The sequence below is a fragment of the Oncorhynchus mykiss genome, chromosome 18 (genome assembly GCF_013265735.2).
Source record: "Oncorhynchus mykiss isolate Arlee chromosome 18, USDA_OmykA_1.1, whole genome shotgun sequence".
NCBI classification, from domain to species: domain Eukaryota; kingdom Metazoa; phylum Chordata; class Actinopteri; order Salmoniformes; family Salmonidae; genus Oncorhynchus; species Oncorhynchus mykiss.
Window position 1 is genome coordinate 57,822,300 of NC_048582.1, and position 16,419 is coordinate 57,838,718.

A 16,419-nucleotide genomic window follows, 5' to 3' on the forward strand; every position below is an offset into this window, starting at 1 on the left:
TCTTTTTAAACAGCGTGACCATCGAGCTCTGAGTAATTTGTGTGTCTTAATTATTTAATCAAACACTGTGCTTAAAGCTTCAGTCAGTCAATCTAGTTGCATATGTAGTTGGTTTTATTCAAACACAGGATGTTTGTCTATATGGAAAAATAAGTTAAAAAAAAAATACCAATCGGTTGATGAAAAGAACAGGACGACCAAGATTTTCTTTTGTCGTGGACAGCCCTAGCGGGAGGGTCAGGGTGTGTGTGTGTTCACCTGGTACACTGGGAGTGTCAGTGTGTGTGTCTTCACCTGGTACACTGGGAGGGTCAGGGTGTGTGTGTGTTCACCTGGTACACTGGGAGTGTCAGTGTGTGTGTCTTCACCTGGTACACTGGGAGGGTCAGGGTGTGTGTATGCGCTCACCTGGTACAGGAGGGTCAGTGGGCTACAGCAGAGTCAGCAGAGTCTGGACTCCACAGTCCACAAAGTTCTGGAAACGGTGCACCACATCACATCAAATAATGAGCCGGCTGAAACAACCACAGTGAACCTTAACACAGGAGCTATTACAGCAAAAACACCCTTGAAGAAAATCCGTCATCCTTAGCCTACACATGAATTACTGATACAGACTGGCGGATGGTACTGTTTGTGAGCTCAAAAGGACTCACACCAACACGACAATATAAGCTTTACCAAACACTGCCACCCAGTGGCCATTACTTGACCAGCCAACAATACAGACGGTACAAACATTCCAATCAGTTCAAATAAAATGACATATCTGGTCATGTATTCTTAACAGTAACCAAAAGGTATAGAGTTATTCAGAAGACGTGAGCGTCACCTGGTTGACAAGCCGTGTCCTCTGCTCCCCGGTCCAGTGTGGTGAGGCGTACTGGGGGAGGAGCAGGGGGTCAAAGGTCAGACATACAAGCATCCTTTTATTCCTCCACTGGGAATATGGAGGATGTGGAGCAGGTGGGACTGTCTATCATGCTATGTTACAGTGTGTCAGATGTATGTAGGTGGTCTAGGCATCTAGCATTTCACGCATGTATATTAGTTTAGTATATTATATTGTTGATACTCAATGTGTCATGTTGTATTGCGTGTTTTCTCCAGAGGACAATAAAGTTGTTTTATTAATAGGTTCTCTGCCTGTACAAGTGTGTTTACCTGGTACGCGTAGGCGGTTTGTGAGTAGCTCATGGGCATCTGTGGCATCATGACTCCTTGAAGGCCGTTATACGAGTAAGGCTGAAAAGAGGGAAAAACTAATAGTATAATATATACATATACACACATATATATATACATACACACACACACATATATATATATATATATATTCCCTCAGTGTAAGATATAAGATGGTCAACTGTCAATCTGGTGTAATTTCAGGAGCACTTGTGTAGTTTTCTTGGGCCATGTTTAGCAGAGCACAGCTTAGTGGAATGTTATGTAGAAAAAAAAACATGCCTCTGACATCTAGGATAAGGAATCCCATCAGTTCTATTCAGGACATTTCTATTTGCAACGTCCAGTGTTTGCCTACTGAACATGGTGGGCAGATGCACTTTTGGGACCACTATTAGTCCAAAAGTGTGAACTGATCCAAGCCCATCTTCAAATCAAACTTTTTTTGTTACATGCGCTAAATACAACAAGTGTAGACCTTAGTGAAATGCTTACTTACAAGCCCTTAATCAACAGTGCAGTTCAAGAAAAGTTAAGAAAATATTTACCAAATAGACTAAAGTAAAAAATAAATACGAAGTAACACAATAAGAACAATGAGGCCATATACAGGGGGTACCAGTACTGAGTCAGTGTGCAGTATGCAGGTTAGTTGAGGTCATTTGGACATGTAGGTGAGGGTGAAGTGACTATGCATAGATAATATACAACGAGCAGCAGCACTGTACAAAAGGGAGGGTCAAAGTAAATAGTCCAGGGGAGATTTGATTAATTGTTCAGCAGTCCTATAACTTGGGGGTAGAAGCTGTTGAGGAGCCTTTGGTCCTAGACTTGGCGCTCCGGTACAGCTTGCCGTGCGGTAGCAGAGAAAAGTCTATAACTTGGGTGACTGGAGTCTGACAATTTTATGGGCTTTCCTCTGATACCGCCTATTATATACAGTTGAAGTCGGAAGTTTACATACACTTAGGTTGGAGACATTAAAACTTGTTTTTCAACCACTCCACAAAGGTCGTTAACAAACTATAGTTTTGGCAAGTCGGTTAGGACATCTACTTTGTGCATGAAGTAATTTCATTTCACTGTATCACAATTCCAGTGGGTACCGGTACTGAGTCAGTGTACAGCGAAGTGACATACATACACTAAGTAGACTGAGCCTTTAAACAGCTTGGTAAAATCCAGAAAATTATGTCAAAGCTTTAGAAGCTTCTGATAGGCTAATTGACATCATTTTAGTCAATTGGAGGTATACCTGTGAATGTATTTCAAGGCCTACCTACCTCCTAGAGATGAACGTACTTTGGTGCGAAAAGTGCAAATCAATCCCAGAACAACAGCAAAGGACCTTGTGGAAATGCTGGAGGAAACAGGTACAAAAGTATCTATATCCACAGTAAAATGAGTCCTATATCGACATAACCTGAAAGGCCGCTAAGCAAGGAAGAAGCCACTGCTCCAAAACCGTCATAAAAAAGCCAGACTACGGTTTGCAACTGTACATGGGGACAAAGATCATACTTTTTGAAGAAATGTCCTCTGGTCTGATGAAACAAAATAGAACTGTTTGGCCATAATGACCATCGTTATGTTTGGAAAAAAAGGGGGAAGCTTGCAAGCCGAAGAACACCATCCCAACAGTGAGGCCAAGGGGGTGGCAGCATCATGAGAGACTGGTGCACTTCACAAAATAGATGGCATGAGGATGGAAAATTATGTGGAGATATTTTTATTTTATCTTTATTTAACTAGGAAAGACAGTTAAGAACAAATTCTTATTTTCAATGACGGCCTAGGAACAGTGGGTTAACTGCCTTGTTCAGGGGCAGAACGACAGATTTGTACCTTGTCAGCTCGGGGATTCGAACTTGCAACCTTTCGGTTACTAGCCCAACACTAACCACTAGGATACCCTGCCGCCTCATATTGAAGCAACACTTCAAGACATCAGTCAGGAAGTTAAAGCTTGGTCGCAAATGGGTCTTCCAAATGGACAGGCAAGGCTTTAGAAGCTTGCCTGTCCATGCATACTTCTAAAGTTGTGATAAAATGGCTTAATGACAACAAAGTCAAGGTATTGGAGTGGCCATCACAAAGCCCTGACCTCAATCCTATAGATCATTTGTGGGCAGAACTGAAAAAGTGTGTGCGAGCAAGGAGGCCTACAAACCTGACTCAGTTACACCAGCTCTGTCAGGAGGAATGGGCCATAATTCACCCAACTTATTGTGGGAAGCTTGTGGAAGGCTCCTCAAAATGTTTGACCCAAGTTAAACTATTTAAAAGGCAATGCTACCAAATACTAATTGAGTGTATGTAAACTTCTGACCCACTGGGAATGTGATGAAAGAAATAAAATCTGAAATAAATCACTCTACTATTATTCTGACATTTCACGTTCTTAAAATAAAGTGGTGATCCTAACTGACCTAAGACAGGGAATGTTTACTAGGATTAAATGTCAGCAATTATGAAAAACTGAGTTTAAATGTAGTTGGCTAAGGTGTATGTAAACTTCCGACTTCAACTGTAGGCCCTGGATGGCAGGAAGCTTGGCCCCAGTGATGAACTGGGCCGTACACACTACCCTCTGTAGCGCCTTATGGTCATATACCGAGCAGTTGCCATACCAGGCGGTGATGCAACCGGTCAGGATGCTCTCGATGTTGCTGCTGTTGAACCTTTTGAGGATCTGGGGACCCATGCCAAATCTTTTCAGTCTCCTGAAGGGGAAAAAGGTTTGTCCTGCCCTCTTCACGACTGTCTTCATATGTTTGGACAATGATAGTTTGTTGAGTATGTGGACACCAAGAAACTTGAAACTCTTGACCCGCTCCACTACAGCCTCAATGTTAATGGGGGCCTGTACGGCCCGCCTTTTGAGGGAGAGGTTGGTGTCCTGGCACCACACCGCCAGTTCTCTGACCTCCTCCCTATAGGCCGTCTCGTCATTGTCGGTGTCATCAGCAAACTTAAAGGTGTCGGAGTCGTGTTTGGCCACGCAGTCGTGGGTGAACAGAGAATACAGGAGGGGACTAAGTACACACCCCTGAGGGGCCCCAGTGTTGAGGATCAGCGTGGCAGACGTGTTGTTGCCTACCCTTACCACCTGGGGGCGGCCTGTCAGGAAGTCCAGGATCCAGTTGCTGAGGGAGGTGTTTAGTCCCAGAGTTCTTAGCTTAGTGATGAGCTTCGTTGGCACTATGGTGTTGAATGCTGAGCTGTAGTCAATGAATAACATTCTCACATAGGTGTTCCTTTTGTCCAGGTGGGAAAGGGCAATGTGGCATGAGATTGCATCATCTGTGGATCTGTTGGGGTGGTATGCAAATTGGAGTGGGTCTAGGGTATCCGGGAGGATGCTGTTGATGTGAGCCATGACCAGCCTTTCATAGCACTTCATGGCTACCAACGTGAGTGCTACGGGGCGGTAATAATTTAGGCAGGTTACCTTCGCTTCCTTGGGCACAGGGACTATGGTGGTCTGCTTGAAACATGTAGGTATTACAGACTCGGTCAAGGAGAGGTTGAAAATGTCAGTGAAGACACTTGACAGTTCGGCCGCACATGCATTGAGTACACATCCTGGTAATCCATCTGGCCCAGCAGCTTTCTTAATGTTGACCTGTTTAAAAGGTTCACACATCGGCTACCGAGAGCGTTATCACAGTCATCCAAAACAGCTGGTGCTCTCGTGCATGCTTCAGTGTTGCTTGCCTCGAAGGTATTTAGCTTGTCTGGTAGGCTCGCATCACTGGGCAGCTTGTGTGTGGATTTCCCTTGGTAGTCTGTAATAGTTGTCAAGTCCTGCCACATCTGACAAGTGTCAGAGCCTGTGTAGTAGGATTCAATCTTAATCCTGTATTGACGCTTGCTTGTTTGATGGTTCGTCTGAGGGCATAGCGGGATTTCTTAAAAGTGTCCGGATTAGTCTCCCACTCCTTGAAAGCGGCAGCTTTAGCGCGATGTGGATGTTGCCTGTAATCCATGGCTTCTGGTTGGGATATGTACGTACGGTCACTGTGGGGACGATGTCGGCGATGCACTTATTGATGAAGCCGAAGACTGACATGGAACCCAAACCGGCTGTGCGCATGTGCTATCGTGCATAAATGTATTTTGTTCCCCTACACCAAACGCGATTACAACACGCAGGTTAAAATATCAAAACAAACTCTGAACCAATGACATTCATTTGGGGATCGGTCGAAAAGCATTAAACATGTATGGCAATTTAGCTAGTTAGCTTGCACTTGCTAGCTAATTTGTCCTATTTAGCTAGCTTGCTGTTGCTAGCTAATTAGTCCTGGGATATAAACATTGAGTTGTTATTTTCTTGATTCCTGGATATCCTGGAACATATTCCAGTCGTAGCTTGCAAACAGTCCTGTAGTGTAGCATCCGCGTCATCTGACCACTTCCGTATTGAGGGGGTGGGTCACTGGTACTTCCTGCTTTAGTTTTTGCTTGTAAGCAGGAATCAGGAGGATCGAATTATGGTCAGATTTGCCAAATGGAGGGCGGGGGAGAGCTTTGTATGCATTTCTGTGTGGAGTAAAGGTGGTTTCGGATTTTTTCCCCTCTGGTTGCACATGTGACATGCTGGTAAACATTTGGTGAAACTGATTTAAGTTTGTCTGCATTAAAGTCCCCAGCCACTAGGAGCACCATTTCTGGGTGAGCATGTTCTTCTTTGCTTATGGCCTTATAGAGTTGGTTGAGAGCGGTGTTATTGCCAGCTTCGTTCTGTGGTGGTAAGTAGACGGCTACAAATAATATAGATGAGAACTCTTGGTAAATAGTGTGGTCTACAGCTTATTATAAGGTACTTTTACCTCAGGCGAGCAATACCTCGAGACTTCCTTAATATTAGACATCTCGGACTAGCCGTTATTGACAAAGACACACACCCCCACCCCTCGTCTTACCAGACGTAGCTTCTCTGTTCTGTCGGTGCATAGAAAAGCCTGCCAGCTATATATTATCCGTATCATCGTTCAGCCACATCTCGGTGAAACATGATATTACTGTTTTTAATGTCCCGTTGGTAGAATAATCTTAATCGTAGGTAATCCATTTTATTTTCCAATGATCGCCATCCGTTGTTCTTGCTAATGTGCAGTGGGAGTTTACTCGCTCATCTACCGATTCTCAGAAAGCAGCCCTATCTGCGGCCCCTTTTCCTGCGTCTTTTATTCAAGCAAATTACGGGGATCTGGGCCTGTTCCAGTGAAAGCAGTATATACTTTTCGTCGGACTCGTTAAAGGAAAAAGTTTCTTCCAGTCCAAGGTGAGTAATCGCTGTTATGATGTCCAGAAGTTATTTTCGGTCATAAGAGACAGTAGCAAAAACATTATGTACAAAATAAGTTACACAAAACGCAAAAAAAACCATTTGTTAGAAGAATGTAAAACATTAACCATGTTCTTTGGCACCATCTTGCAACAGTGTATGTTCTTAAAGGCACCCTGGGACCTGGTCAAAAGTAGTGTACTATATAGGGAATAGAGTGTCATTTGGGACTCAGCCAGTGGCTTTGGGGTGATGACAGGGCCTTACCTGGATGTAGGGATTGCCCCCGTTGAGTACAGGTGGGGGCTGAGCCACGCCCACTCCCATAGGAGAGCAGCAGGTGCAGTAAATGTACTGGGAGGGGCTCATCCAGGGGACCTGACCAATCACGTGAGACGGCATGGAACCTGGGCGGGGCAAACAAACAGAATGCCAGATCTCACAATGCCTAGATGTGGTCAGCTAACCACATAATTTGATGTAGCAATTTTGATGTCTGACTGCAGTCGATGACCTGGCACGCCACCATTGGTTGATGCTATGCAACATCTGCAATGTAGTTGACCTGGAACACGTTTAGCCACAACCCAGACTTCAGCAGTGGCAATAGAGTACAAAAGACAAGGTCAAATAGCTACTACAAACACACAGATTAACAAAATCAACACAAGTGAAGCAACTCACGTGAGCTCCTTTCCTTCATGATTGCTGGACCCAGCTTCAGTTTCCGCCCTTTAAAACTGATCTGTTGCTGCAGAGTAAACAAGGTGAAGAGGAAACACATTCACTTGTGATTAGAATGAAGGCAAAGTTTTAAAGACTTAACTCCATTTAAGATGCATTATGTTAAATAAATGGTTCTTACGTCAACGATGGTTTGGATGTCGACATCTTCATTGAAGTAAACAAATCCATATCTACACAAAGAATGACATTGTTCCATATAAGGCCAGGTTAATTTGAATGAACCCAATTGCCTTGACTAAAGCCTACTAATTTGGGACTCACCCTTTACAGATGCCGCCACGGTAAGTAATGATTTTCACTTCCTTCACCGCACCAAATCTCGCAAAGAAGTCCCGGATTTCATTCTCATCCACCTAAAAAAAGGGCAATATGAACAAGTTAGATGTTGACTTTGTATCCATTAGGAAATTATTTTTAGTTTAGGATCTGTTTAATTCCAGTGAGCAGGCCAAATGAACAGACTATCCCAGTGAAACATTCTCATCCCCTCCAAAGCACACTTAATCATAGACAATGCAACATATGCAATGCAATGCATGCAATACAAAATGGAAATGCTAGTTAGAAGTTAGTTAGTTATTCACCTTCATGTCAATTCCTCCAACAAAAAGTGTGTTTGGTGTCATTCTACCTTCAGGTAAAATATAACCATTTGACAGCTTCAAATTTAGGGATGTCTGAAATCCATCTCTCTGTTTCTGAATATCCTGGAATAAAGAGAAAATAAATATTTAATTGGTCACTAGTTCATTTGCCTGGCACTTTTCTATAAGCAACCACAACAGCCTGCTGAAGAAGTTGGCAGAAAGATATTAGCCAACTACTGTAGGCATCCATTGTGGCCAGTACCTGAGGCGTCAATCATCAAGATAGATCAAATTAAATCTACTGATCTAGCTAGCTAGCTCAGACACAGATGAAAGGCGCTAGCTAGCTAATATCCTGGGTAAACTCAATCGCTCTAATATAATTTCCAAAAGGCAAGCGGGAAATCGTTGACAATCATGAGCACAATCCACTTATATTTCAGCAATCAGGATATTGTCATTGTCCGACAGTTCACGGCTAGGTAGCTAGTTCCCAACCACTTAATAGAAAAACGGATTAGTCCTAAGAAATGTTTATTAGTCTGTGCTAACTACAACTTCGACATATCAACTAGCTGCCTTATGAACGAGTATATTTTAGTGCCAGGGCCCTGGCTAGCTAGACTAGGAGGCACCCACCATCACCAGAGCTGGTAGCTAGCCATGTCAACTACCTACTTAGCTATGAACATGCTTAACCTTGTAATAAACTGGCATATCAACTGGTTTAATCAAGCATGCTAGTTAGTCTTTTAGATAATGACCTAGAAATGTTTCACTTGTAGCTTACAAGTTCGCTAAAGTCAGGGAACTTTAGCTCGCTTTTGCGAGAAATTGGACAGCGAAAAAAATATCACAGTTTGCTAACTTGATCCGCGTCTCAGAAAACTGTTCACTAGACGTAGTAGAGGCCGGGCAATTCGTTCATTAGTTCACTAACATATTGAATATATATGTATTGTGGTTGGATCATTGCCAAAACACAGATTTAGCTAGATACTCACCATTTCTAAAACCGTTAAAACAGAATAAATTAAACACACTGCCGCGCAAACTTTCCCCGCTACAAGTGCACGAAAAAAAAAGTTGAAACTAATGACTGTCAAAAAGTCTCGCCCAACGCACTTGCTGAACCTAATTGGGATGTTTCAAAACGTAGACAAGGGGTGTTTTTCCGAATGTTTTTATGCTCTATAATGGTTTATACGGGTCATTTAGTTACAACTTTGCTAAAAACAGTAGGATATATTTTAAAGATGTACAATATTTAATGGTATACACTTTTATTGGTAAATAACGACGTCTGATATCGAGAACCTAGTTTACAACCCCCTCCCAGATGTGAATCAATGGTGTGATACAAAAATGGGAAGTGTTTCTGTTATGAGATGCGATATGAGGTAAGTTTCACAAAGATCAAGATTGTAGCTGTTTAAAATGTGTGGAAAGTAAAAGTATACGTATCCATCCAGCTACAGCTTCATTATTTAAAAAAATCACAATATGACAGAAATGGCAATCAAGTCCATATTTGATTAAATATAAATCAGTCAGATGAGGATAAATCGAGCTGCCACATATTGGTATTGCTCATGCATAGCAGGTAGAGTGGCATGCAGAGAAGGGTCCGACTGCAGCCAGTAAACAACAATGGACCTGATCGAACAATTCAGAGCTTCTGCTCTTTTCTGTCCATAAGAAACAAATGGATTGGTGGAAGAGGCAGGGCAGGGCAGGCCAGGAGCAAGGAAGGAGGGTGTGGTCAAGCAAGGCATCCCCGGAGGCTAAATGCCCTAAGGTTTGTATCAGAACAGGCGTAGATTAGTTTCACCTTTTTCTTTCCCCGACATGAGTTTGTGGTGTTTAATTTTTTTTAAACGTTTTTAAAAACTTCATAAAAATTATAGCTTACAACTGTGCAGGAGGAGAGGGGTGGGGGCGCTGAGGAGTGCATTCACATATATCTACACACTTTCATACACACACAATTTTTTGTATTTATTTATTTATTGTATTTTTGTTTAGCAAAAAGTGTTGCTTCTCCCCTTTCCTCTCTTCTAGGTCTGTCCCTGGCCTGTCCCACAGCTTCCTTCAGTGATGGGTTGTGAGTGGCTCTGTTGATGATTGACTGTCTATTGTTGATTGATGTCAGTCCAGATATGCTGTTAACGTAGTGATTGCTGATGTATCTTGGTAGTCTGTAAGCCATTTTTATTGCCATGTTTTGGATTATCTGTAGCCGATTCATCTGCTGCGGTGAAGCTGTTATCCAGGCTGGTAGGGCGTATTCAAAGAGAGATCGGATGTAGCTGATGTAGACTTTCAGCACTGTCTGGACTGACATCACTGTGAGGCTCCATATTTTCTTTCGCACAGCGTTTTTAGGTGGTTTAGTCTTTTTCGTCCCTGTCTCTCTATGTTCGCTATATGGGTTGGGTTGTCCAGTTTTGCTTATTTTTCTACTTTTATTGTTTCACCGTAGAGTTTGAGATCTATGGGTTTCCTGTTTTTTTTGCTGGTGCTTCTTGTGAAGAGGACACATTGGGTCTTTTGTGGGTTCAATTTTACTCGCCACATGTTAGACCATGTCTCGATCATTTCAATAGACTTCTGGAGTTTTTTTGCAGCAAGTTGAGGACATTTGGAGCTGGACCAGTAGCAGAGGTCATCGGCAAACTGTGAGACTTGGTAGGTGGAGGGTAATAAATATCTGATATGTAGAGTAGAAAAAGTAGTGGGCTTAGAACTGCCCCCTGTGGGACACCTGCTTCAGGGGTAAAAGTTGAGGATATTGCTGTGGAAGCCTTCACTTTAATTGTACGATTGTGGAGAAAGCTAGTGATGATGTTTCTGATGGAGAGTGGTAGTTTGAGATTGAGAGTCTGCAAGCCGGTAACACAACCCATTGTGCCACATCTTGTCAAATTATTTTTCTATATCAAAGAAAACCACCAGGGTAAGTGATTTTTTCTTGAAGTTCCGAAGGATGTCCTCTGACAGTCTTAGAATGTTATCGGTGGTTGATTTTGTTTTCCTGAAGCCAGCTTGGTGGATTCCAAGGAGGCCCATTTCCTCAGTGTGGCTGCTCAGACTTTGGGTGAGTACTCTCTCAAACAGCTTCCCGACATGACTGAGGAGGCTGATTGGTCTATAACTTGTGACGTTGTATGGGTCTTTGCCAGGTTTGTGGATCATTGTGACAACTGCAGATTTCCAAGGTAGGGGAAAGTAGCCTTCCATGAGACATGTGGTGAAGAGGTAAGAAAGGAGGTGCAGGTATTCATCAGGTGCTTGTTTGATGAGTGTGCTGTCAATGTTGGTGCTTTGTTTTTTTTGTTTTTTTCAAGTGAGTTTTGATTTCTTCAATAGTAACAGAGCGGGTGAGGGGATGGTCTACTGGTGTCGGATTTGAAGTGTACACTGTTTTCTGTATTTCTCTGTCGGCGATGTTTTTCCAGTCTTTGTCAAAGAGAGGATCGTCGGGACAAGAATGAACATTTTGTAAGTGGTTTCTGAATAATGTTGCTTTTGTTTCGTTGTCTTCGATGAGTTGGTTTTGAGACTTTAGCACAGGTATGATATTATTGGTTTTGTCTCCGTTAATTGTTTAGATTTTTTGCCAGAAGGTCCAGGGGTTGGTGTCTGTATCTAGCTGGTGATAGAAGGCAGTCCTCTGTTTCTGTTTGTGGAGGGTGAGTTGGTGTCTGATGTGATTCTGCTACCGATTAACTTCTGTCTTCAGGTTGGGTGCTCTTGTTCTAATAAAGTCTCTCCGGATCTTTCTTTTCTTGATGAGACTGAGGATATGTGGTGGGAGTTGTTGTTGTGGTGGTCTGATGGTGGTAAGTGAGATAGTCTCTTCCCGGGCCTGGATGAGGATACTCCCTATTCTCTCAGCCAGCTGGTTCAAATCCTTGGGGTTCTGTGTTGTTACTGCAATATTTGTTATCTTGTCTGTAATGCAATTTCTGTATTTTTCCCAGTCTACTTTCTTGTAGTTGTATCTTTGTTTTTCAGGTGCTTGTTGGAGTTGGAGAGAGAAGGAGGCAAGGGCAGGAAGGTGGTCACTTCCCATGACATGACTGACGGAGAAGCTAAGGAGTTTAGCAGCCAAGTCCGGGGAGCAGAGGACAAGATCAAGGATGTCTGCCATGGAGGTTGAAGAATGGATGTGTGTGGGCTCGTTGGTGTTGAGGATGGCCAGGTTTGTGTTGTCGAGGATATCCCTTGATACTCTTCCCGCGTGATTTGTAGTATCACAGTTGAAGTCAATGTGTTTGGCATTAAAATCTCCCATTATGATGGTATGGCCGTTGTTGTCTAGCGGTACATTTTTTGGAGGGTGTAGTGGCTACCAGAAGAGTTGTTTGTGCATTTAGGAGTATTTTTGCTGCAGTGTACTCATTGTTGTTGAGTTCTTCTTTGGTGGGGTTGAAAACGGCGGTTAGCTATCTCTCTGCCTTCTCGCTGCCATACTCCTGGTCACTACCAGATGGTGCTATTTACCTACCAGGCTTTGCTAATTACCCTCAGCTTCAGGTAGTTGACCCTGAAAACAGGGTCAGATATTTATCATCCCTCCAATGCAGGGTTCAGGTCAGGATTGTAGGTAGAGTAATCTGATCCTAGAGCTGTTGTTAGGTTAAACTTATATTTAAAGTATAATATATGCATGACCCCAGTGGGAATGTTATGGAATTATAACACCATTATTACAACAAATAAATTATTATAATAATTGTAATTTTTGTAATTATTTTCAGTGTGGTGGGGGTGGGGGGGGGGTTAGAGATACAATATACAAATGAACATAATTTCATATTCAGTTAATTCAGTTTACATGTATTATTTTCCATTTGTTATTTTCTACCTGTAAACTTTTTTTGAAGGTACCGTACATAACTACACTGAACAAAAATAAAAACGCAACATGTAAAGTGTTGGTCCCATGTTTCATGAGCTGAAATAAAAGATCCTAGAAATGTTCCATATGCACAAAAAATGTATTTCTCTCAAATTGTGTTCACATATTAGTTTACATCCCTGTTAGTGAACATTTCTCATTTGCCAAGATAAACCATCCACCTGACAGGTGTGGTATATCAAGAAGCTGATTAAACAGCATTATCATTACACCTTGTGCTTGGGACAATAAAAGGCCACTCTAAAATGTGCAGTCTAAAATGTGCAGAAATCACAGATGTCTCAAGTTTTGAGGGAGAGTGCAATTGAATTGCCAGAGGATTTAATGTTCTGAAACAAAGCTGAAAATGTGCCAGTTCCTCCATGGCCTGCATACTCACCAGACATGTCACCCAATGAGCATGTGTGGGATGCTCTGGATCGACGTGTATGACAGCGTGTTCCAGTTCCTGCCAATATCCAGCAACTTCGCACAGCTATTGAATAATGAGTGGTACAACCTTCCACAGGACACAATCAACAGCCTGATGAACTCTATCAAATCAAATGTTATTTGTCACATGCCCGAATGCAACAGGTGTAGGTAGACCTTACAGTGAAATGCTTACTTACAAGCCCTTGAACAAAAATTACGTTTTAAGAAAATACCTTAAAAAAGTTACAAATAATTAATGAGCAGCAGTAAAATAACAATAGCGAGGATATATACAGGGGGTACCGGTACAGAGTCAATGTGTGGGGGCACTGGTTAGTCGAGGTAATTGGGGTAATATGTAGGTAGACTTATTAAAGTGATTGTGCATAGATAATAACAGAGAGTAGCAGCACCGTAGAAAAGGGGGGGGGGGCAATGCAAATAGTCTGGGTAGCCATTTGATTAGATGTTCTTATGGCTTGGGGGTAGAAGCTGTTTAGAAGCCTCTTGGACATAGATTTGGCGCTCCTGTACCGCTTGCCGTGCAGTAGCAGAGAAAACAGTCTGTGCACACCAGATACTGACTGGTTTTCTGATCCACAGCCCTACATTTTTTAAGGTATCTTTAACCAACAGATGCATATCTGTATTCCCAGTCATGTGAAATCCATAGATTAGGGCCTAATGAATTTATTTAAATTCACTGATTTCCTTATATGAACTGTAACTCAGTAAAATCTTTGAAATTGTTGCATGTTGCATTTATATTTTTGTTCAGTGTACAAAGTACTGATCATTTTGATTATTACAGAGCTAAAAAGTTAATCGATTTAGTACGTAAGGGAAAATAACCAAAAGGAAGTGAGCCTCCACCCACAATCTCCCATCCCATTCCTCCAACCCCACCCATCCAACATGTCTCCATCCAAAGAAAGCTACTAAAAAAGTATAAATTATGAAAATACAGTTGAAGTTGGAAGTTTACATACACATAGGTTGGAGTCATTAAAACTAGTTTTTCAACCACTCCACAAATGTATTGTTAACAAACTATAGTTTTGGCAAGTCAGTTATGACATCTACTGTATGCATGACAAAAGTAATTTTTCCAACAATTGTTTACAGACTTATCGTTTTGTTTTGAAATTGTTTATTTCACTTATCATTCACTGTATCGCACTTTTGTACCTGTTTCCTCCAGTATCTTCAAAAGGTCCTTTGCTGTTGTTCTGGATTGATTTGCATTTTTCGCACCAAAGTACGTTCATCTCTAGGAGACAGAACGCGTCTCCTTCCTGAGCGGTATGAGGGCTGTGTGGTCCCATGGTGTTTATACTTGCGTACTATTGTTTGTACAGATGAACGTGGTAACTTCAGGCATTTGGAAATTGCTCCCAAGAATTAACCAGACTTGTGGAGGTCTACAATCTGAGGTCTTGGCTGATTTATTTTGGTTTTCCCATGATGTCAAGCAAAGAGGCACTGAGTTTTAAGGATGGCCTTGAAATACATCTACAGGTACACCTCCGATTGACTCAAATTATGTCAATTAGCCTATCAGAAGCTTCTAAAGCCATGACATCATTTTCTGGAATTTTCCAAACTGGTTATATGCAGTCAACTTAGTGTATGTAAACTTCTGACCCACTGGAATTGTGATACAGTGAATTATAAGTGAAATATTGTCTGTATAAGTGAAATATTGTCTGTAAACAATTGTCTGTAAACAATTGTTGGAAAAATGACTTGTGTCATGCACAAAGTAAATGTCCTAACCGACTTGCCAAAACTATAGTTTGTTAACAAGACATTTGTGGAGTGAAAAACAAGTTTTAATGACTCCAACCTATTACAAAGTATGTAAACTTCCGACTTCAACTGTATATGTATTTGTTGGCTTTAGCTGAGATTATTCTTTACAAAGTATACTTGTCCAGGCCTCAAATGTTCCTTGACTTGCACCATTCATTCTCTCTGTCAATAGTCTAATGTTATAACTTCTATTTGTAACTGTATCCACTGGTTAAATGGGAGAGAGTGAGGTGATGCCATCGAAGAGCCAATATATATATATTTTTTGGCAGTGCTGCCTGCCAGCAGTAATTAAGTAGATGCAGTGCATTGAATATTTACATTCATGCACTTCGAAATACATTTTTTAACTATGTTCCAGAATCATTAACTGCTGGACACTTACACATCATAAGGAATGTGCCTACCTGATTTAGGGGACACAATGAACAGGAGTTGGGGCCAGTTTAATAAAAAATACAAAAATTGTTGGTAAATACAGTCTGTGAACAAACTTAAAATGTATCAATTGATGGTTTGGATGGTTTAAATTGATGGTCATATTTTTCTATCATCTGTTCACATTAAAGAATTGTTCAGATTCACTTAGATCTGTGGACCATATTTTTTTAATGGTTAGCTTAGAATATAAGCTTTCCAAAAGTTATTTATATATTATAGAGATCAGTCCTTTTGGGAGCCCAGATGATTTGTTTATAAATCCCATTGTTTTTTAAACAAAAATAGAAACATATTACATTGTACATCTGTGAACAGTAAAATGATCAGATACATTTCCTCAGGCTGTGGAAAGCATGGACACAATAAGCCTGACGCCTGCTATTGGTTATCAGTTCTAAAATATCAATTTAAAAAACACCTGCAAACCTTTAAGACGTTCAACAGGGGCATAATATGACAAGTCTCCCTGTACCAGTGACACATTGACGAGTGCAGTAAATACTGAGGGAAGTTAGTCTGTTCTAACCACAGTTCTGGAAACTTCACACAAAAACATTTTTTTTTTCTTGTTGATGTTTGTGGTCCAGCTTTATCTTACCGGTAGCTTTTTAGCCCGCTACAGCTTTGGCAGTGAAGCATGTAGAGCAGGGAGGGAAGGGGGGCAGCAGAAGACAGAAGGACAGAGAAAGTGGTTAACCACAGCATATGCTCATATGCAACCAGCCACACAGCAGCACATCCTCTATTCTGATAAAGAAGTGGGTGTTAACAGTGTATGTGTGTGTTTGTGTGTGTGTGTGTGTGTGTGTGTGGGGGGGGGGGGGGGGGGGGGAATCTTCTTCTCTCCCCCATCCTTCAGTCAGGCTTCTCTTTCTCTCTCTCTCTCCCTCCCTCCCTCCCTCCCTCCCTCCCTCCCTCCCTCCCTCCCTCCCTCCCTCCCTCCCTCCCTCCCTCCCTCTCTCCCTCCCTCCCTCCCTCCCTCCCTCCCTCCCTCTCTCCCTCCCTCCCTCCCTCCC

The 16,419-nt window shown here is 42.0% G+C and overlaps 1 protein-coding gene across 1 annotated transcript; it reads right to left on the reverse strand.

The window, feature by feature from the left end:
* Positions 1 to 433: 433 nt before the first annotated feature.
* Positions 434 to 8,867, reverse strand: dazl (deleted in azoospermia-like; the record flags this gene model as incomplete). Its single annotated transcript, NM_001246339.1, is given in 15 exon segments — positions 434 to 440; positions 442 to 454; positions 457 to 463; positions 465 to 472; positions 474 to 479; positions 838 to 848; positions 850 to 872; positions 874 to 883; positions 1,165 to 1,245; positions 6,746 to 6,885; positions 7,163 to 7,229; positions 7,344 to 7,395; positions 7,487 to 7,578; positions 7,810 to 7,932; positions 8,817 to 8,867. Coding segments are annotated over 14 exon segments (636 nt in total). The 5' UTR covers positions 8,820 to 8,867.
* Positions 8,868 to 16,419: the final 7,552 nt, after the last annotated feature.